The sequence below is a fragment of the Pan paniscus genome, chromosome 7, assembly GCF_029289425.2.
Source record: "Pan paniscus chromosome 7, NHGRI_mPanPan1-v2.0_pri, whole genome shotgun sequence".
NCBI lineage: Eukaryota > Metazoa > Chordata > Mammalia > Primates > Hominidae > Pan > Pan paniscus.
The window spans coordinates 66205754-66230612 of record NC_073256.2 but is presented as its reverse complement, the minus strand read 5'-3'; the positions used below and the strand labels follow the sequence as shown (position 1 = coordinate 66230612).

Sequence of the window (24859 nt, the reverse complement as noted above, 5' to 3'; positions counted from 1 at the left end):
GAATAATATTAACAGGCTAGCAAATAAAAATGATGAATACTAATGAACATCTATGTTTACATATGAATATGTGTCAGAATATTATAAATATAGTGTTAGAATATTAAAGTTTTTATTACTTGTTCTATGTGTGATTTATTCAAATTCTCACTTATTTTACTTAATACTATTCTAAACCTGGATATAAGCAAAGGTGGCAAGAAGTGCTCCCAGTCAGCAAGCTGACTACATGAGAAGTGTTAGCTGTAGTTGTCATTATGATTACAGAATAATTTGATCATAAGTTGAAGAGCATTTAAACGTTTTTATCATTAAAATTAATTTGTAATTTATGTATCATTTAAAAATAGCTATCATAGATATTTAGATTTGTCAATGGTTTCAAATCAAAGTTGATATCAAGAGTAAGAAGTTTATAGAACTGAATACTCAAAATTATTTTTGTTCTATGCATTAACTTAGACTCATTTGAAATACTGTCAGCAAATTGTGAAAAATTCATTTGAATTTTGAGATAAATTAAAAGTAGGTCTCCCAAAAGTTAAGATATACTAAAACTATCATATGTAAATAAAATTCTAAGTTCTTCAACAATGTATTCAAATAAATATAATTATTTTGTAGAAACAATAATTTTTGACTTAGATAAACATTTTTAAAGTACTTTTTAATATAAGTAGAGGAACCAATATATTACATAATATGAAGGAGATATCTGAAATGTATGTTTCTCACTGAAGATAGTAAATGACAGTGCCAATTATTTCTGTCTAGAAATCAGGTAACGTTATCTTCTATAATCAATAAAATTAAAGAAATATATTATTTAGCTTTCCAAGTATGCTTTGATCTTACCTGCTGGTTTACAGGAAAGTTTCTGTTGATTTTTTTAATCTGCAATGATAAATAAATAATAAAAGTGAGAAGAACAATAGATGGTAACACAAGGTCCCCAGAATTTTATGCAGATTATTTTCAGTGAGCTAATATATACTAATATCCTATTTTGATATGCTGAAATCATCACATATAAAACAACATATATAAACAGATTTTTTCTTCTTAAAATTGGCTATCAAAATTATCCCACACTTCTTATGTAAACAGTTTGGAAAAGATTTCCCTTTAAAATTTTTTTAACTCAGAGAAACCAAAAGCCCGTGTTCAAACAATATTAATGATTATCTACCAAGAATGTAGAGTGTAACTTTCTGTGGTTTATTTTTTGCACTTTGAAATTATATTATATCCAATTTGTTTTAGTACTCAAGAGAACAGGGAAGTGCAATATCCAAACGCTAAAGGATAAAGTATGTGTGTTGAACATTTTCAGTCAAGACTCCAGATAGAGTCTAACATTTACTTTAAGAAAATTTAATCAATGACATTTTATAAGAATTTAAAGTAGGTCTCCAGAGAAAGCATTTCCTCTGTCATATGCCATGGAAACAAACTTTAAAAACCTAATAAAAATGAACATTAGGCTTGGATAAAGGACATCACACAAAGTCTTTCTTCAATAGTGTTTTTGCTAAATAAAATAATTACCTTCCAATAGCTTTGTAGAGAAACTTAAACATGCTAACTCTCTATGGTATACACTTACAGCAGAAGTAATGCAGACTATTTTCATTTATAAATCATGCCATTGACTTATTTTATTTTGTTCTTTTTTAGTTCCCTTTTGTCCTACTGACTAGTGTGAAATAACAGGTCATTTAAACAGAAAAAGTACACAAAGTTGGAAAATTAACAAAAGTCACATCTACAAGAACAGATTTACTAGCAAGATATTTCTCACGTAAAATGTAAAAATAAAAGAAAATTTGAGAACATACGTGTGATCTGAGCAAGGTTAGGTACAGAAACCATGTACTTCTTACATTATTATAATCATTTCAAAATACCTTCTGGCTCTGCTAAGGAATGTGCTAAGGAATCTCTGAACCTACTCATATATGCCTTCAGCTAAAATCAGCATAGCCTGGAAATACAGATGGAAAAAACTGATCTCTAAACATCTTTTATTAATCAATTAAAAAATCAATACTGAGTACTTTGTGGAAATCCACTTTTTGCTAGTTCATATGAATTGTTATAAAGAATTCTAAAATTCAAGTAATGTTTTATGTGGGCCCTTGTCTTCAATAATGTACTATGTAGCTTTGTAAACTGCAATGTTTTTTTTTTTTAATCTGAAAAATAATCTGAACCATCTTTCTAGGAAACTTGAAGATCAGCTATGAAAGTAAACACTTCATGATAGAAAGTAGTGGTTGAGCAAAACACGGGATAGAAAGTAGTGGTTGAGCCAAACTTCTGAGCCAAGCACAGACGTCTTGTCCTGCTAACCCACCCTTGGGAGCGTTTGCAGAATTGAGATGTTTTCTCACACAGAGATCTACTTTCTCTCCCACTAGAGTGTTTACTAGACCATCAGAATTATTTACCTGTGAGGAATTGTTATATTATCATTTTTTGTTTTTGTTAGTTTCCCTTAGTACATACCTGACTTACCTTGGAAAAGATCAACTTATTAACTGATATGTGAATGTTGCCATCTCTATCCTTTGAATGGTTTATTACATAACATTACTACTATTAAAATAATAAAATGTATGGTGTATTTCCTACCACGGCTCAAAAATAAGGCAAGAAAGTGGGAGCAATTTAGAATATAGAATATATTATTATATATTTTACATTAGAATATCTGTATCAGAAATTAGAATACAGAAAAGAGGTAGTATATTAATGACTAGAGAGAATGACAAGACAGTGAGATATGCCAACAACTAGAATAAAATGTAAAAAAAAAAATAATATGTAAAAAATAATAATAATATGTAAAAACTATGTTTGGAAAATATTAAAATGGCCTTTAGAAATTATGTGTAGATTGTTTTTGTAATGTGGTGAATACAATAATAAAATAATAAAGTAGAACAAGGCATTAAGTCAATTATTGAAAAAGTAATATTCTTTAAAGTGGAAATACTAATAAATTGTGCGCCTCTTAGTCAAATGATATCATCATAACCTTTCAAATACTTCTTCTCTGTAACTTCATAATACTTTATAGTTGAACAATTTATGTTATCCCAGGATTATGTAAAAATATTCAAAAAGAATGAGTCAATGCTTGAATACTGCTGTGTGTAGTATTAATAGATTTATTTGGCAAGAAAATAACTTGTGTAAGCTGATTTCTACTGAAATTTGTAGTTTTTTAATTGTGTATTAGGGTAATATAATCTATTCATGTTTATTCATGTTTCAATGGAAATATACACTTAACTAACCAAACTACTGACTGCACAGGAATGGAAGGCGGGTAACCAAAATGGGGAGTGGGATGTCCAGCACAGAAAACTCCGTCCGCCTGTTACCCTCACTGTGGCAGCAAGAAATGTGCTTCCATTGTATTCAGGAATTTTTCCTGGTGTTGTAGATACAAAATAATTCCTTGTTAAGATTTAAAATCTGTACACACACCCACATCCATTTTAAAGATAATTTCCATCTTTCCTGTACCAAGTGGAGTATAACAATATAAAATGTTCCATTTCCTAGTACTTATACTAACATTTTAAAATAAAACAATAACTTAAGGTAGGTATAATTAGAACATTTCATATCTTCAATTTTTTTTTTTTTTTTGAGTCGGAGTCTCATTCTGTCACCCAGGCTGTAGTGCAGCGGTGCAATCTCGGCTCACTGCAGCCTCCGTTTCCAGGGTTCAAGCGATTCTCCTGCCTCAGCCTCTTGAGTAGCTGGGAGTATAGGTGCCCACCACCATGCCTGGCTAATTTTTTTTTGTTTTTTTTTTATTTTTAGTGGAGATGGGGTTTCACCATGTTGGCCAGAATGGTCTCGATCTCCCTACCTCGTGATCCGCCCGCCTCGGCCTCCCAAAATACTGGGATTACAGGCATGAGCCATGAGCTGCTATTTTTTTTTCTTTTTCTTTTCTTTTTTTTTTTTTTTTTTTTTTTGAGACGAAGTCTCACTCTCGTCCCCCAGGCTGGCAATCTCCGCCTCCCGGGTTCAAGCGATTCTCCTGCCTCACCCTCGCGAGTAGCTAGGGACTACAGGCACGCACCACCACACCCAGCTAATTTTTGTATTTTTAGTAGAGACAGGGTTTCACCATGTTAGCCAGGCTGGTCTCGAACTCCTGACTTCAGGTGATCCGCCCGCCTCGGCCACCCAAAACGGTGGGATTTCAGGCGTGAGCCACTGCGCCCGGCCAAGCCACTAATTTTTAACAGTCTAACATTTTTAAATATACACACACAGAGAGTATAAAGTAAGTGGAAAAATCACAGCAATTAAAACATATGTAGCATACACTGAAGTATTTATTATGCTAAACAATAATCAATATATCCAAAACTTTATAACACTGTGCATTCATTACAAATGCTTATGGTGATATTTACCGATTGATAAGATACGATGCTTACAAAATGTTCTAATTTCAAGGCAATTTTATGCAGTATTTTAAAAATTACATATACACACATATATATGCATACATACATACATATATACATACATATATGTATATACATATATGTATGTATGCATATATGTGTATGTATATTAAACATAAATATATAAATTTACATATGCATATATATACACATACACAAAGATTGATAATTTGGGCATACATCCAGTCTTATAAATTTAGATTAATGTCTGTAAGCATGAACCGAAATTGATTTTATGTTTAATATGCATACATAAGTAGACATATGTGTATGACAATGATACTGACAGTTATAAATACAAAATTCCAACAGTTTTGTTTTTTATTTAGGGATTATTACATGAATGCTTCCTTTGCTGCTTTGTATTTTATAATTATTATTATTTTGAAATATAACTTTTATCATTAGAAAATAAAATTAGTTTAATCTTTACTTTTTTTAACGAAGCTCTCCATTGTTTAAAACTTTGAAAATCTAAAATGTCATCAAAACAACCCCCAGAATACACATTTTTCAAAAACACCTGTTTTATTTTTCCTCTCTCTAGCTAAACTTTTAAATCTTTCACAACATTTTAAAGGCTTATAAGGATCCTCAGTCCTCAGTAATGTGTGTGTGTGTGTGTGTGTGTGTGTGTGTGTGTGTGTGTGTGTATTAACGAAATGAAGACAGGAGAGAATGTCATTATTTACTTCTAAAATCTTTTAATGACCTTCTACCAAGTGTAACTCATGGTGATAAGTGCTAGAACATGGAAATGAAAGATCCCATGCAGAGACAATGGCATAAGGATGCCCCCTTTACAGAATCCAAACAATCCAAGGAGGCTGCAGAGGGGAATGAGGATAAGTTCAACACAGGAGCTAAAATGTAGTTGCATAAGACTTTGTCAGGCTGTGCAGTCAGAGAGATCTGGTGTTGAATTCCAGTTGTAATTATTACTAAATATCCTCAGACAGAACATTAATTATCAAATATCTAGATCCCTTCATTTGTAAAACATCAATAATGACATTAACTGCATATATTTGTTGGAAAAATTGACAGGAATATAGAGCTTAATAAGTAGTGATTATAATTAATATAAAGTAAGCTTGAATTCCCGTTGAAGATAAGAAGTGCATTTTAAAGAATGCTGAGCAAAGATGTCTTTCTTACACTGTAGTTTTCATACTCCTTCTATTTTCTTGTCAACTCTAGACTAGGATTTGCACAATCAGATGCCAAATGGGTGACAATCATGTGTGAATCAGGCTGGGTGGGGAATGAAAAGATAGAGGGAAAATGAATCCATTGATGCTTTCTCATAAGTGGCACTGGTGGAATATCCTAGTGTTTATCAATTGGACATAGTATACCTTCATTTCTGTTTACAACCACTCTCTAGGAAACCTAAATTATAAGTGAACTCTCAATATAAAGATACTGGCAATAATTTGCTTTGAAAAATACTTACTTTTAAATTATAACATTAATATCAATAAAGCAAATTAAAATTTAATTAGAAAACCCAAAAAGATACATTAATTACAATTTAAATTTATTTTTAAAACATGGCATTATTCATATGATTAATATAGTGTCTGCTATATTATATACAGTCAAATATTAAAAAATAAATATTTTTAGTAATAAAATGCATTCATAGAGCAAAGTTTTAAAAATTTTCTACTCTTGGTAGTAATACTATTTCCAAATAATGAAAATTCTAAATTCTCTGCATCATTTTAAGACTGATCTTCAAATAAGACAAATCAGCGTTTTTCAAAAAGGCATTTTCCATGTTACACTTCTTAGAAACCAGTGCTAATTTTATGTTATCAGAACAATTTGTGTTATAAGTAGCTAAAAAGGGAGTATAATTTTAAGTAAAATAAAGGCTGTGTTTGAACTTGAAGGCTTTTAGAGATCAAAGGGCATAATTTCTGTCCGTATCACAAAACCGGTTGCTTTATTTAAGCTATTAATCCTCTGGCTGTAAAAGGAGCAGAATGGCTTAGACCAGGGTTGCCCAACACATCACTCTACAAAACCAGCAAGAGCTATAAATGACCACAAAGTAAAATGGATTCAGATAAATGAAGGCCACGTTAAGCCTTTAAAATGAAAAACAGAAGATAAATTCATAAATTATATTCATCTCTGCTTGATTTCTTGGAAACTCATTTCTCAGACAGCTGCCAAAGCATACGGTCTTGTTTTCTTGTGTTCTTGTTTCAGGTAGCAGACAAGTAAGTTCTATCTATAAAAATTCTGTATGAATGACCCAGGGCAAATGCCTGCCCCTTCTTCCCAAATACTGGCCTCAGGCTTCCTTGACTGAGAGCACTTTCTGTTCCAAGCACTTTGGGCTTTCCAGGCAGAGAGAAACAAACAACGCATGGACCCAGTGCCCACCCAGGTCAGTGGCTGTTCAGCACAACACAGCAGAAGGGCAGCTCCATCTGCAGGGACTTCATCATGTTTGACTTGCACAGTTGTGGTCGGTGCTAGATCACAGTAAGAAGACTGGTATTCTTCTGTTACAGGCACACTAATGCATCATCCTTCCACCACTAAAGTAAATCTTAGCAATCATGTTTCTTTCCAGATACTGTCTAAACTAAAACCTAGAGGGCTACCACTGTTTAGGTGCTATGCTGGGATATGCTTGTGACAGCAGCATTGTTGTCTCTTTCAGGAGCTAGTGTGGACTCTCTCAGTGTCATCGAGAACGCACCACTGCACTCCAGCCCAGGAGACAGTGCGAAACTCCGTGTCAAAAAAAAAAAAAAAAGAATCAGAGAAATGTAAATCAAAACCACAATGAGATACCATCTCACACCAGTTAGAATGGCGATCATCAAAAAGTCAGGAAACAATAGGTGCTGCAGAGGATGTGGAGAAATAGGAACACTTTTACACTGTTGGTGGGACGGTAAAGTAGTTCAACCATTGTGGAAGACAGTGTGGCGATTCCTCAAGGATCTAGAACTAGAAATACCATTTGACCCAGCCATCCCATTACAGGGTATATACCCAAAGGATTATAAATCATGCTGCTATAAAGACACATGCACACGTATGTTTATTGTGGCCCTATTTACAATAGCAAAGACTTGGAACCAACCCTAATGTCCATCAATGATAGACTGGATTAAGAAAATGTGGCATATATACACCATGGAATACTATGTAGCCATAAAGAAGGATGAGTTCATGTCCTTTGTAGGGACATGGATAAAGCTGGAAACCATCATTCTGAGCAAACTATTGCAAGGACAGAAAACCAAACACCGCATGTTCTCACTCATAGATGGGAATTGAACAATGAGAACACATGGACACAGGAAGGGGAACATCACACTCTGGGGCCTGTCGTGGGGTGGAGGGAGTGGGGAGGGATAGCATTAGGAGATATACCTAATGTAAATGAGGAGTTAATGGGTCCAGCACACCAACATGGCCCATGTATACATATGTAACAGACCTGCACGTTGTGCACATGTACCCTAGAACTTAAAGCATAATTTAAAAAAAAAAGAAAAGAAAAAACAAATCTGATGAAACTTACCTGACCTCTAGCAGAAAAAAAAAAAAAAAAAAAAAAAGCTCAGCATTTTGCTATTTACTTACAGTTCCAGGGGATTTATAGACACTTTGAAACTTTATAGAGACTTCCAGCAAAAAAGAAAATTCATATTATTGCATAAGAAACATTTGATTTGACCTATTTCCTTCCATTGGGTAGTAAAATGTATTGTGAATATCCTTCCTCAGGATGACTATTGCAAAAAGGAACTGAGGGTGAGTGATATGTCTATGACAGAGGGCTTTGCAGCTCCAAGAATTTTTGATGCTAGAGTTATTTTCTATCATATAAATTGGTTTAATGGCTCATGTATTTTCTTTTCTTTTTTTTTTGAGTCTCACTCTTTGCCCAGGCTGGAGGCAGTAATGTGATCTCAGTTCACTCCAGCCTCCGCCTCCCAGGTTTAAGCAATTCTCCCGCCTCAGCCTCCCAAGTTGCTAGGATTATAGGCGCCGCCACCATGCCCTGATAATTTTTGTATTTTTAGTAGAGACAGTGTTTCACCATGTTGGCCAGGTTGGTTTCGAACTCCTGGCCTCAGGTGATCCACTCGCCTCGGCTTCCCAAAGTACTTAAGATTACAGGCATGAGCCACCACGCCTGCTCTCATGTGTATTCTCAAAGAGCATACCTAGATTCAGGATGGTGTGACCTACACAAAGGAAATAAAATCTAAGTAGTGTTAAGTTCTTATTTTTTTAAGAACATAAAATATAAAATTCAATTTTTTAAAATATCAGTTTATTTCATTTTATGCTGCAGTTGTGATAAGGAAACTCATTGGGTCATTCTTATAATTATCTTTGATTTCTAGAAAACTATAGGCTCTTTGAGCTTGGGAATTCTGTATTTTTATATCTTTTAATTCCCAAAATATGTGATTGTAGTTCTATGAATGACCCAAAACATAGAACAGAAAGTTAAAAATGACACTTTTGTGTAGTATTTTCTTAAAAGGACATTCATTAAAATATGCTATTCAAAACCAAGCCTAGGTCATCATATTTGCTTAAATGGGAACCTCCAGACTTATTCAGTAAAAAAAATATGTTCTGCTTGAATTCCTGTTTTTTTCTAGAATTGCATTGGAATATTTTCTGCTAAAAGAAAATTTGCAGTACCTCAAATAAATCAGACAGGATGATACTTTCAGATGTATAGTACATGTACACACACACCCCCACACACCCATACACACTAAAAATGTGACATTGTGCTTAATTATATCTTTATTTTCTCTATACTACTTATCAGTATCTAATAACTGCTTATTTTAATACATTTCTTTTATAATTTATTTGCTCCCCTCACTAGAATGTAAGTTCTAGGTCACAGACTTCTGTCTGTCTCAGTCTATACTGCACTGACTTGCACCTAGAGAAGGCCTAGGTCTTAGTAGGTGCTCAATTAATATTTGCTGAATGAATGAAGACAGAGAATAGCTCAGTTACAACAAAGTTAAACTCATGAATTTGAAGTTTAACTTTGCCTTGAAAGCTAATCACTTAAAAATCAAAACAAACAAGCAAGCAAACAAACAAAATCAAACAACCAAAAACCCTCTAAGTTCTTGAGTCTTAATGTCTATAGTGTGAAACCTGCAGATACTGGATGATTGTTTTTGTCAGATCCAGACAAAATAGGGCTGGGAAGACATGAAGGAGAGGGAACTCATGATTACATGTCTAAGAAAAGAACTGTTTCCAAGGACTCTCTAAAACTCCACAAGAAATTTCTTAACCTCCTTCAAGCATCTTCTCCTTTGCATGGCTTGCAAATTTTGCACATATACTTATGTTTGTATGACAAGGTCTATCACTAGACATTCTTTAGGACTGCAATATTTTCAATAAGATGCTCTGCCAAGAACACTTGCCGAGTAAGGACATCAACAACGAACTGAGCTTGAGTCTCTGAAACCAAAGAACTTTGTTTCTAAGCAACTTATGTAATCCCTTCCCATTGTGCCAATAAAAGCTTCCATTTCCCCTTCCCTCACTTGATACACTGTAGCATCCCAGGTTTTAATCCTCATATTTCATTCCTGAGTAAACTCAACATATTTGGAGATACTAATCTCTAATTTGTTTTAGATTGACAATAGTAATTCTGATGGCTTCAAAATGTAGAATTCATACCATGCATACAAGATTTGAAAGGAATACTTATAATTTAAAAGGAAGTTCTTATATTACAATAATAATTGTTTCTGGGCTGAAATGAAACATGGAGAGAGAGAGGTATCTGAAGTATCAGTAGAAAATATAGAGTAAATATGATGAAATTTAAATTGATTTATGTTCAAAAAAGAGAGATGTAGTCTTATGAAACATGACCATAGAGTTTATTGATTCTTAAATATAACCTTCTCAGTAGGATTTCCTAGCATCTTGTCTCTCCTTATCACTGGTGACTTCTGCAAGTGATCTACCTCCTTTGTTGCAGAGCAGAGTTTGGAATTTAGTCATCCCATTTATCATTTAACACAAAAGAACATCATAAATGCAAGTGCACATTCTTACAATTTTATGTGCTCTTGATAAGATGGATGATTAAGAATAATATTTTAGGTTTGTCCTTCTATTATATATGCACCTATTGTTTCTACAGGAACATTTTAAAAATGTAAATTTGAAATGGCCATTTTTTACTTAAGTAATTATACACTGTCCATTACTTCAGAAACAAAAGAGCAAAATCACATATAATTCAAATCCTTCCACATCCTGGCCTATGTGTCTCTCAGGAGTCACTTCTCTATCAGGTCCTTGTATGTATGAACTCCAGGATGTAGGCCCTGTCCTGCCCCAGCACAGTGTCTTTGCTCATGTTCACTCTCCCCTGGCCCACTCTATTTGTCCATTCTCACTCTGTTAATAAAGACATACCCAAGACTGGGTAATTTATAATGAAAAGTGGTTTCATTGACTCACAGTTAAGCATGACTGGGGAGGCCTCAAGAAACACAGTCATGATGGAAGGGGAAGCAAAGACGTCCTTCATCATATTGTGGCAGCAAGGAGAACTGCCAAGCAAAAGGGGGAAAATCCCCTTATAAAACCACCAGATCTCCTGAGAACCCACTCACTATCATGAGAACAGCATGAAGGTAACCATCCCCATGATTCAATTACCTCCCACTGGGTTCCTCCCATGACACATTGGGCTAATGGGAACTATAGTTCAAGATGAGATTTGGGTGAGGACACAACCCAACCATATCATTCTGCCCCTGGCCCCTCCCAAAATCATGTCTTCCCATTTCAAAACACCATCATGCCCTTCCAACAGTCCCCCAAAGTCTTAACTCATTCCAGCATTAACTCAAAAGTCCAAGTCCAAAGCCTCATCTGAGACAAGGCAAGTCTCTTCCATCTATAACCCTGTGAAATCAAAAGCAAGTTAGTTACTTCCTAGATACAACAGGGGTACAGGAATTGAGTAAATATACCTGTTCCAAATGGGACAAATTTGTCAAAACGAAGGGGCTAAAGGCCCCATGCAAGTCCAAAATCCAATAGGGCAGTTGTTAAACCTTAAGGTTCCAAAATGATCTCCTTTGACTCAATGTCTCACATCCAAGTCATGCTGATGCAAGAGGTGGGCTCCCATGGCCTTGGGCAGGTCCACCCCTGTGGCTTTGGAGGGTATAGCTCCCCTCCTGGCTGCTATCACAGGCTGACATTGAGTGTCTGTGGCTTTTCCCAGCACACGGTGCAAGCTGTCAGTAGTTCTACCATTATGGGGTGTGGAGAATGGTGGCCTTCTCACAGCTCCACTGGGCAGTGCCTACCCCACATTTCTCTTCTGCACTGCCCTAGCAGAGATTCTCCATGAGGGCTCCACCACTGCAGCAAACTTCTGCCTGGACACCCAGACATGTCCATACATCTTCTGAAATCTAGGCAGAAGTTCCCAAACCTCAATTCTTGTCTTCTGCGCACTCAAAGGGCAAACACCACATGGAAACTGCCAAAGCTTGGGACTTGCATCATCTGAAGCAACGGCCTGAACTGTGCATTGGCCCCCTTTGTTTTATTATTATACTTTATGCATTGGCCCTTTTTAGCCATAGCCAGAGCAGCTGGGATGCAGGGCACCATGCCCCAGGGATGCACATAGCAGTGGGGCCTGGACCAGGCCCAGGAAACCATTTTTCCTTCCTCTGTGGCTGCGATGAGAGGGGCTACCATGAAGGTCTCTGACATGCCCTGAAGACATTTTCTCCATTGTCTTGGTAATTAACTTTCAGCTCTTCACTACTTATGCTGATGTCTGCAGCCTAGTTGAATGTCACCCTAGAAAACGGGGTTCTCTTTTCCATTGCATTGTCAGACTGGAAAATTTCCAAACATTTATGCTCTGATTCCTCTTTGCTGCCTAGAAATTTCTTCCATCAGATACCCTAAATCATCTCTCTCAAGTTCAAAGTTCCACAGATCTCTGGGGAGGGGCAAAATGCCACCAGTCTCATTGAATAGCAAGAATGACCTTTACTCCAGTTCCCAACAAGTTCCTCATCTCCATCTGAGACCATCTCAGCCTGGACTTCATTGTCCATATCACTATCAGCATTTTGGTCAAAGCCATTCAACAAATGTCAAGGAAGTTCCTAACTTTCCCACAACTTTCTGTCTTCTGAGCCCTCTAAGTCTCTAGGAAGTTCCAAACTTTCCTACATTCTCCTGTTTTCTTCTGAGTCCTTCAAACTGTTCCAAGCTCTAACTGGTACCCAGCTCCAAAGTCACTTCCACATTTTCAGGTATCCTTATAGCAACACCCCACTCCTGAACCAATTTACTGTATTAGTCCATCTTCACACTGCTAATTAAGACATACCCAAGTCTGGGTAATTTATAAAGAAGAGAGATTTAATTGACTCACAGTTCAGCATGGCTGGGGAGGCCCTCAGGAAACACAATTATGGCAAAAGGGGAAGCAAACACATCCTTCTTTACATGGCGGCAGCAAGGAGAAATGCCAAACAAATGGGGAAAAGCCCCTTATAAAGTCATCAGATCTTGTGAGAACTCACTCGCTATAATGAGAACAGCATGAGGGTAACTACCCCCATTATTCGATTACCTCCCACAATCAGGTCCCTCTGACAACATGTGGGGATTATAGGAACTATAATTCAAGATGATATATGGGTGGGCACACGGCCAAGTCATATCACCCACCAAAGCTCAGTTAATCCCTCTTTTATTTTTCTCTCCTTCTTTTGTTCCTCCCACCCTCCCTTGCTCTTGCTGTCTCTCTCTCTCTCTTTCTCTCTCATCCTCTCACTTTTTCACCTAGCAAGAATCTATTTTATTTTCATGTTTAGCTGAGGTACACAGAGATTAAATATCCTTTAATTCACCCTGAAATTGGCACCAGCTAATTCAGTCTAACACAAAGGCTATGCCCATGTACCACATAATCAAAACCATATCTGCCATGAAAGCTTTTCTGAGGACTCAGAGAGAATGTCCAGTGACTTTCTCTTTGGGTCTACATTTCCATCTGCTATTCCTCTTGCTGCATGGGTTTACTAAATGCAGTGTAATCCATAAGAAGAGAGATGTGTCTTATTCATTTTAACTTCCCTCAGTCTAGCAGAATGTCCATATGACCCTAACAAGTGTTATCAGAAAAAATTAGCTATCTTTTGAGGTAAACTGTATGCCACTTCTATCTTTTCAAATGCTTTGAGTATTCTAGCTCTGAATAAACATAATGCCATTTTCTCTTTCTGTGCTCTTGGTGCTTTGCATCTTATCACTGAGGACTGGACTTTGAAAATCTATAACTGGTCAGGCTTCTTAATTCTTCTTTTACTAGAAGCTGATTTAACCTCTTTCTTTGTATAATCTCAACATCTTGTAGTTTGTTAAAGAAACCTCATTTTCTACTTTGTCAATGATTTCAACGTAAGTAAAAGAACAGCAGTGCAACAATAATGGAAATCATCAAATTAGTATATTTTCCTGACTAAAGAGGGAAGTTAACACTAAGATTTGACACATTCTTGCTCTGCCAACATATAACACAGTGTTCCATATTTATTACGTTTTCTAAAAATGTATTTTATGTCAAATCTCAATGTATAAACATTTAAAGAAGAACTAACACCAATCCTTCTTCAACTTTTCCAAAAAATAAAGAAGGAGCATTTCCTAACTCATTTTACAAGGCCATTATCACTCTGATACCAAAGCCAGACAAAGACACCACAAGAAAAAACAAACAAACAAACAAAAAAACTATGAACCAATATTATTTATGAACCTAATGAAAATATCATCAACAAAATACTAAGAAAGTGAATTCAACAGCACATTCAACAGTGCAACAGCACATTAAAAAGATTATACACAATTATCAAGAGGGTTTTATTCCTGGAATGGAAGATTGGTTCAACACATGAAAATCAATCAAAGTAGTTCACCACATTAACAAAATGAAAGCAAAAAGCAGATAATCATCTCAACTGATGGAGAAAAAGCAATTGACAAAATTCTACACTCTTTTATGATAAACACACTCCACATACTAGAAATAGAAGGAAACTACCCTAACGGAACGTAAGCCATACATAAAAACCTCCAGGGAATATTATACTCAATGGTAGAAGACTGAAACCTTTTCCTATGAAAAGGATAATATGTTCCTATGTGATCAGGAACAAGACAAAGATGCCTGCTTTTCACCATATTATTTGACACCGTACTTCAAGTCCTAGCAGGTGTAACTAAGCAAGAAAAAAGAAATAAAAGAAAGAATTGAAAAGGAAAAAATGTTATCATTGTTCATAGATGATATGATCTCATACGTGGAAAATTCTAAAGCTTTATCCAAAAGTAATTGTTATAATTAATAAATTTAGAAAACTATCTGATTACAGATACAACATGCAAAATAAATTGCATTTCTATGTAATAACAATGAACAATCTGAAAAGAAAACTTAAAATTTTTATTTATAATAGTATCAAAAGTATCAAAGAGAATAAAATACTTAGGAATTAAGTAAGAGGTGAAACGCTTATAAAATGTAATCTACAAAACGTTTCTTAAAAAATTAAACAAGACAAATAAATGGAAAAAATTCCATCTTCATAGATGTGAAGACTTAATATTATTAAGATATCAACACTACTCAAGGGAACCTACAGATTCCCTCAAACCTTATCAAAATTTCAATGAGGTGTTTTACAGAAATAAAAAATCTATCCAAAAATTTGCGTGGAATCTCAAGGGCCCTCCCGAATTGCCAAAACAATCTTAACAAGAAACAATACCAGAGAACTCATATTTCTTGATTTCAAAACTTCCTACTACAGTAAACTATGTGCTATAGGTCTAAAAACGGGCACATAGATACATAGAATAGAATAGAGTCCAGAAATAAGCCCTCATATATGTTCAAATAATTTTTAACACAGGTGCCAAAACCACTCAATGGAAAAAAGACAGTCATACTAACTAATGATTCTAAGAAAACTGGAAATTCATATGCAAAATCATGAAGCTGGACCTTCCATTACATTATATTCAAAAATTAACTCAAAGACCTGAGCATAAGACATAAAGCTGTAAAACATTTTTGGGATGCATGCAATTGGCATCCTGGAAGAAAAACAGAGAGAGAACGGAGTAGTATGGAAGAGCTGAAAATTTTCCAAATGGATAAAGCCATTAATCTACAAATTTAAGAAAATCTACTAATTTTGAGCCCACCATAGTAAAACTGCTGAAAAATAAGGAAAGGAAAAACAATTGAATACAGACAGAGGGAAAGAGGAACTATTTCAAGGAAACAAAATGAGGCTGAAAGAAGTTTCCTGGAAGAAGATATGAATGAACATTTCCGTGATCTCTTCATTTAGAAATATTTTTTAGAAATTTCCAGAAATAGTCTATGAGATTCACATTTGAAAGACCAGTACATGTTTGAAGAATACAGAAAAGGAAATACAGACTCACATTTGGTTTGTCTCCTTGTGGCTCACACTGTTCCACTGCTGACCCTGCACACTAGCCCTACAGAGGACACACAAGCAATCAACGATACAGAGGTAGCAGCAGTGCCCTCATGGAGAGTCATCCAAACCTTAAACCCCAAACAGCAAGAAATTTGGCACCCAACATGCAGATCAGAGAAGTAAGGGCCTCGGGCTTGCTACTTTGGTATGGTGGAGTCTGGAAAACAGAAAAGGAGCTGAGGTGTGTTTGGGCATGCTATGCAGTCACTCAAGATGCCACCCCACAAATGTAGAGGAAAATGATAGCTCTGTCAATTCTTATTCTCACACTGTTATTACCTTCATCAGCAGGCATATTTTAGAAGTAGGTGTGTTTGGCCTTGCAATGGACTAATCAAATTCAAAGGTCATTTCAGTAGAAAAGTTAATGTGAACACTACATAAAAATAAATATTCAAAAAGTGGGCTATTCATAAAGCCCCCATAAACAAACTTGAAAACAAGAAAACATTACAAAATGATTAATAGCTCCACTATATAATAAACTCTTCTTAAAAATACATATGCTCTCCTTCATAGCTGTAGGACTGAACAGACTAGATCTGACATAATTGTACCACCACACTCAGTACCTAGTGCACAGAGTGCCAAACAAACATGACCAAACAGAAAAGGACATCTATGTAAGAGAAAATTCATAAAAATGTGGAAATGTGAAATGCCACTTTTGCATATGATCAAACATGAATAGATTAAAACCATTAATGTGATCTTAACCAATAAGGGCCAAATATTGAACAGCATGTTAATATACTTTCACACATTGTTGTCACATTACATAAAGTCAAGCTAGGTTCATAAGAATAAAAAAATTCATGTTCTTATGCAAATAAATAGTCAGCAATGTTTTCACTGACTGGTACACCAAAAAATCCATAGGCTTTCATTGGATTAATAAAATATTTTAAATGACTTACATGTCAAATATTAATCCATTCATAAGTTATTATATAATATACACAAAAAGCCAAACATCTATTAATCCATTAAAAGTGGGTAATCTCAGAATATGATTACTGTTCTGAGGAAGTGTTTATGATCACATATTAACAAAAGATAATACCATAAACATAGGAAGCTGGCAATTTTGTTTTATATGTGTAAAGAAAAATACACATTTTTAAGTATATGTAATATATACTCATAAAACATTAATATTATACTCATGAGCCATTATTGTTGCTACATGTTTCACTTTAATGTTTTTCTGCACTTTACTGTATTTCTAAAGTAAAAATATAATTAAGGCACATGTTTAAAAAATATCTTTTACCAACCATAAGCAAACGGAATTCCATGTTTTATTTCCAAAAGATAAAAATATCAGGTAAATATAGATGTACTCTTTCAGAAACTGGAGTTTGAATAGTATTTTTAAGTGAAAGAATATACTAAGTACCCAAGATGAAAATAATCTTCATACTCTGTTTGAAATGGAATGGTAAAAAATAGTATTTTAACCTATTTATGCCTGAGGCTGCAGTTTTTTTAGTTTTTGCAATCAGACCTTGGTAATGACCTTGAGCAGTAGAATATAAATAACTCCCAGATGCTTAGCGTTCCAATAATGGAACCCTAGGCATAAATGGGTTGAGATGTTACAGGTAATTACTGAAAATAGTATTTGCTGAATATCATATATATTTTTCCAGACATTAAAAAATGTTAGAATTAAGATCATCCTATTTTATTAAGAACTTTCACCAGTTATTCTTGTTATTTGATTCTATCACGTTATTTTTTTTCCTACAGGAATCACTAGCATTAATGAAACCTTACATTTAAAAACAGTTATTAAAGAAATAAGACTATTATATATAAGAAGTATACTTATATGTTATTAAATTTTCAGTTAAATTAAATAGAAACTTTTTCATTAGACATTTTTTACTGGAACTATGATTTTAAAATTTGAGTATTCTGTTTCTAAAACATGGGAACAAATATAAAGTTATGGAATGCATATATTACAAATGAAACAATAAGCTTCATACTCAAGAACTGAAATGATAATGAGAACTATCCTGTTTATCAAATTACTAAAATGTATAAACTATATTGTTGTCAAAATTAAATATCTGCTTAGATATTACGGACAACTTTCAAAGGAATAATATTCACTTTGAGGAAATCCTTGGGAAAATGACAAATATATGCACATTTTTTTTCTTACAAATTCATTCCACTGAATGTTAATAATGGTAACCTCTTAAAGTGGTTAAAGTAAGTTCAATTATTGTAGATCCATTAAATAGAGCCAGTTGTACAACTGATTTTAATAAAGATCTACTTGGAATTAATTTACTTAAAAAATTTAAGAAACAGAAGTGCACATTTGTTTTAAATATTGTCCTGTTTCTTAAATCCCTGAATTTTGTTTATTAACTTTTAGCAGCATTGATTTAGCAGTAATTTGTAACGTACTTTTAGTAGTAATAATATTCTCTTTGATGACCTCTTTAGACCAGCAGGGAAATTCAATCAAATTCAAATCTTCCTTTAAAAGTATTCCTCTTTTCTGAATTTAAATGTCTTTAAGGATAGAATTTTTTAAAATTATGTTGCCAGTTTAATCAAAGATCTTATATGTTTAAATTGTATCTTAACGATACCAATTTTTTAATTTCCAGCTTTCATATACAAGACACCTTGATGACTGAGGAGGCGTGTTCTCCAGATGGACAATGGAGGATGCTGTTTAACAGGATATATTTTCTGGTGAAAATCAATTTTGAAGATTTAACCAAAAAGCTAGAACCATTTTGAAGATTTAACCAAAAAAGCTAGAAACATTCCTCCAATTTTTTTAGAGATGTGTGGTCAATGCTATTTAACAAATGTGTTAGAACCTAGAGAGATCATTATTCTATAGATATAAATTCACCTGACAAATAATGACATTAGTGTGAGGGCACAAGATGACCATATATCACCTCTAACTGTTGAGAAAACTCTACTTTTACCATGAGAAGGGAAGAATTTAAACATGACTTTTGCTTCTAGAGCTCACATTTCAGCTCATATTTTTCCTTTTATGCCCTTTTACTTTGGTTATTTCTCATGACTATGTATAAAAATTAAAATCAGGCCATGTTGCTTTTCAAAACATATCCATTAACAGTAAATCAATGCCTTAGGATGATTAGATATTATATCTGAAGGAGATTTCTTAAACTTTATTTTCCTATAACAAGAATTATACAGTTTTATCTGTCTCAGTCATCATTTTAAGATTAGCATACGCACACACATACAACTGTGAATCAGGAGCCTGAAAGTAGGTTGCAATCACTTACAAATATCTATGGGTATATGTTCAGTGTCGAATCATTCATTTTTGCATGAATTCACCAAACATCAGAAATGACTCTCTCTCTCTCTCTATATATATATATATATATATAAATATATAAAATAGGTGATAGAAACAAACATGCAATAAATAATCCTAAGTCTCTGAGACAAGTATTATAACAAGATGCTATAGGAGTATGAGAAGGAGGGGAATCTTCTCATAGGGGCAGGTGTACCTACCTAGCACAGTCACCGTGGGCTTCAGGAAATAATAAAAATTGTTTTTTGTTTGTCAGTATTACTTTTAGTTACAGGTGAAGAAAATAGTTTTACCATTGGTATATTATTAGCCAGTATTCTATAAATGAAATGCACAGTGTTCATACATAAGAAGCTCAAAGCACCCTCAAGTGACGTGTGTGACCAACTCTGCTCCCTCATCAGGGGTCCTTGGCTTTGAAGCTCCATTTTAGAATGAGGGGTTTCTAAAACATGTTCAGTGGAGCAACTGCCCACTCAAAGTGATTTCTTTTGCAATTTTCTAATGGCCTTTCATCTACCTGCTTAACACAATTCACTTATACCTCTTTACTCCTATGCCTGGTAGGAGGTGAGAGCGAATCACCTAGGGAATATTCAGTACTCTGCAATGAACATTTAGAGGTGAAAGTTGTTTCCTTAGTCCTGCTTCTGTAGAAATAGAGTGTGAGGCAAAGTCTCACATGTTAACAATTGATTAGGGAAGATGTTTGAGCCTAAGGAACTTAGGGTCATAGGTGAAGGCCAGCAAGGCAGGCCAGCAGAAAACAAATATGAAGTGGGAGTTCTCAGATCCCTGAACTGGCCTCAGCTTCTCAGTGAAGCACTGCTTCATTAAGTGTGCTTTGGCTCTGGGGCCTGTGCCATCACTGCACTCCCAAATCCAAACAGCTCGTCTATTGAGCAAGAGTGAGCAAATTTATCAGCAGGCTGTTTCTTTGCCCTGGTCTTTCACTGGACAAAGTATGTCACCTGGGGATCAATTACCCCACATTCCTGCTGTGTTCTCTTGAGCCCGGGGCAGGAGGCAGGTCCCAGGGAGTTAGCTTCTGTCTCTTTGGGTGTGATGAAGGCCATGCTAACTCCAGCCCTAGGCACTGAAGGAGATAGCAGCGTTGGTGTGCTACGGGGTGGCCCCTGTGCAGGGTCATAGTTCCAGGGCTGCTGAAACGCTAATAGCTGGGGCTGCCCTGGCCAGAAAGACAAGCAAAGCAAAGAGGGGCATGGGGGCAGGCAGGCAGGGCTCATTGGACAAAAGGGTGGTGGGGGCAGAGGGAAGGAAACTATGTTCAGGAAAACTGCTCCATTTTATTATGACTTCATTATTTATGACAGATGCTGGTGAAGGGGTAGAGAAAGGGGAACGCTTGTACGCTGGTGGTGGGAGTGTAAATTCATACAGCTACTATGGAAAACTGTGTGGAGGTTCTTCAAAAATTAAAAATAAGAGCCAGAGGTGTGGTGGCTCACACCTGTAATCCCAGCACTTTGGGAGGCTGAGGCAGGCAGATCACAAGGTCAATAGATTGAGACCATCCTGACCAACTTGGTGAAATTCTGTCTCTACTAAAAAATACAAAAATTCTACAGGAAGGGTGGTGCATGCCCACAGTCCCAGCTATTTGGGAGCCTGAGGCAGGAGAATCGCTTGAACCTGGGAGGGAGGGGCTGCAGTGATCCGAGATCATGCCACAGCACTCCAGTCTGGTGACAGAGCGAGACTCCACCTAAATAATAATAATAATAATAATAATAATAAAATAAGGCTGGACGTGGTGGCTCACCCTGAAATCCCAGCACGCTGGGAGGCCAAGGTGGGTGGATCACCTGAGGTTAGGAGTTCAAGACCAGCCTAACCAATATGGTGAAACCCCATCTCTGCCAAAAATAGAAAAATTAGCTGGGTGTGGTGGTGTGAGCCTGTAGTCCCAGCTACTCCGCAGGCTGAGACAGGAGAATCGCTTGAACCCTGGAGGCGGAGGTTGCATTGAACCGAGATCGCACCACTGTACTCCAGCCTGGGTGACAGAGCGAGACTCCATCTATAAAATAAAATAAAATAAAATAAAATAAAATAAAATAAAAATAGAACCACCATATGAACCAGAAATCTCATTAGTGAGTATATATCCAAAGGGGAGGAAATCAACGCAGATGTTTTGGGTTGTGGTAAATAAAAATCAGCTGATAATTTCCAATATTAAAGCTTGTTTAAAAAATTAAGTTCTGGTGAGTACTGTTCCAAGCTACAAAGCAGGCTATTTTACTGAAATATTTTACTTTCCTGACATACTTCTTGACAAACTCTAATTATGTAAAATGTAAAAATATGATTGTTAAGAATCTGAATGCAGTGCAGTGCCCAAACTTGCCTTTGCTTTTATTCTGACTTAAATAACTCTCTCTGCAATTATTTATTTCACTCACGCTAACCCATTTTTGGTTGGCACCTGTTTGTCTGACATTCACATTTTGGTGGATAAAGAATAACAATGCAGACAAGCAGACAGCAATATACTAATGCTAAAAAGTAGACTTTAGGGCTCAGAAATGTCAGCGGCTATAAAAAAAGGAAGAAAATGTCAGCTTCAGTGACACCCATGCCTGTCAGCACCACACTCCACAACCTCTAATCACAGCCTTTAGTTCATTTTTGGTAAATCTTCCCTCTGTTAGTCTTTATTCCGTCATGATTTTCAATTTACCTACAAGCTTTGTTGAGCCTTTTCAATGTGGCAGACAGAATAGAAGGTTTTTGTTTTTTGTTTGTTTTTTGTTTTTTGATTTTTTTTTGCTTTTCAAAACCAATGCTTTTATGGAAAAAAAATGATTTTTTAACTTGCAAGTGGTAGCACAGCAGATCTCTATGGATTAAATATATAGCTCCCAAACAGTTTTTTTCACTTCTGCACGTAAGTGTGTAAAATATAGAAAGATGGGTGAAATACCTGTAGAATAAACTCTAATAACTGATTAAATTATTTGTGTGTGTGTCTGTGAATCCTGAAGGGCTGTGTTCATCCCACAGAGGGACTGGCTATCCATGCTTTTTCTTTAGAATTAATACATCTTCCATATTAAGCAATGTGGTAAATACTACTGACTGACTGATCCAGAAGCTATTCACAGCCACCACTTCTGTGTCATATGGCACTACAGAGGATAGGAAAGTTAAGTACTGGCCAAACTTGTCTTACCCCACCCCATAAAGAATTGTCATGGGTTTTGTTAAACAGAATGAGAAGAACTACCAAAAGGGTTTCTGGGAAATTTTCTCTTACCTGATATAAGGGGACAGGTGTGGCTGATTCTACTCATCCCTCTTCCTTTTCTTTCCTTCCTGAAACTGAAGTGATGTTTGTAGCTGTTGTCGCCCTCCATGACCAGGACTTGAAGGCCATAAGATAAAAGCCAATACTCTACAGATGATAGGAAATAAATGATGTGGATAGATAGAAGATGGAGCGATGAATGGAATTGCTTTGAACTAAAAGGCTTCCTCACAGCAAAGAAAACAATTAACAAAGTAAAGAAACAACCTACAGATGTATTTGCAAACTATGCATCTTTCAAGGAGTTAATACCCAGAATATTCAAGGAACATAACTCAACTAAAAAAATCAGATTAAAAAATGGGCAAAAGACCTAAATAGATATTTCTTAAGAGAAGAAATATGAATGGCCAAGAGGTATATGAAGAAATTGTCACCATTACTAATCATCAGAGAAATATAAAATAAAACCACAATGAGATATAATCTCACCCCAGTTAAAACAGCTTTTATCAAAAAGACAAGCAATAACAGAGGCTGGCGAGGATGTGGAGAAAGGAGAACCCTCACACACCAGTGGTGGGAGTGTACAGCCACTATGAAAAACTGTAGGGAGGTTCCTCAAAAAGTAAAAACAGAACTACCATATGACTCAACAATTCCATTACTGAGTATATATCCAAAGGACAATCAGTTTATCCAAGAGATATCTGTACTCCCATGTTTATTGCAGCACTATTCACAATGGTAGATAGATGGATAAATAGATAGCACACACACACACACACACAAACAAACATGGACAATGGAATACTATTCAGCCATTAAAAATAATGAAATCCTGACATTTGCTGCAACATGGATGAACCTGAAGGACAATGTATTAAGTGAAATAAGCCAGGCATAGAAAGACAGACATTGCATGAGCTCATTCATATGTAGAATCTAAAACGGTTGTTTTCACAGAAGTAGAGAGTAGAATATTGGTTATTGGTTACCAGAACCTGGGGAAGGGAAAGAGAAGGGGAGAATTGGGAGAGGTTGGCCAATGAATACAGAGATACAGGAAGGAAGAATGATATGGTGCTCTATTATATAGTAGGGTGACTAGAGCAAATAACAATGTAATGTATATCTCAATGTAGCTAAAATAGAAGATTTTGAATGTTATTAAAACAAAGAAATGACAAATGTTTAATGTAATGACTGTAAAAATTGCCTAGATTTGATCATTATACAATCTTTACATGAATTGACACATCACAATGTACCCCATTAAAATGTACAATTGTAATGAGTTCATTATCCATTTAAAACATTAATTTAAAAAATAAAGGAAATTGGTTCTTGTACATATTATTAATTTGACCATCACACTGAAAGATAGTTAACAAATGCTACCATCTAGAATTCTTGTCAGGTGGGGAAAAACAACAGTTTACTCCACCAATACATAGAGTTTCTCTTGTTTTAAGGCTAGAATAATATCTCATATACATATGTGTATGTATATGTATATTTCTATATAGATACATATACATTTATACACATACACATATGTTTCAAAGTAACAAAATATATCTAAATAAACAACACATATAGGGTATATAGGGAAGAATCAGAATCAAAGAGGAGATTCCTTTACATCTGTAAGTAACCTTAATAGAAATGTCATGTAAAATTATCTCTATTTACAGATTGGTATTAATTTCAGTATTCCAGTAGGAAAGCATAATTGGGAAGGATTGATTCATGAAGTGCTAGCTGAAAGGGAGGTTAGCATTTTACCTGCCTCCTCTGTCTCTTTTACAGAGGAGGAAACTGCAGTACAGATGTATCACTTGGCAAAGATCATAACTGCTTAAGATGCCACGATTTTATTTCAACTAATTTTGTCCAGTTTCATCAACATTCTACTACCCAAATAATGATTCTTGAGAATCCCAAAGACTATTCCATCAACAAAGATGTGTAAACTCTTATACAATAAACAAATAGAGGCTGCCATTTATTGACGGTTTATGGATTACATCATTTAATTTAGAATTCAACTGGAAAGAAGAAAAATTGCAAATGTTTCAGCATCATATAAGGGACAGAATGTTTAAAGCACTTTTTAGATTGAATGCTCACAGTAACTTAAAGTTACCTAGTTTCT

At 35.3% G+C, this 24859-nt stretch overlaps 1 protein-coding gene across 9 annotated transcripts in view; it reads right to left on the bottom strand.

Moving 5' to 3' along the window:
* The window catches only part of SNTG1 (syntrophin gamma 1), an 865234-nt gene that overhangs the window by 202871 nt on the left and 637504 nt on the right, over window positions 1-24859 (bottom strand). For all 9 annotated transcript variants that reach the window (XM_034966056.3, XM_063606752.1, XM_034966057.3 and 6 more), the window contains one exon: window positions 856-894. In XM_034966056.3, the coding sequence (XP_034821947.3) occupies window positions 856-894 (39 nt within the window). The remainder of the gene's footprint in view (window positions 1-855; window positions 895-24859) is intronic.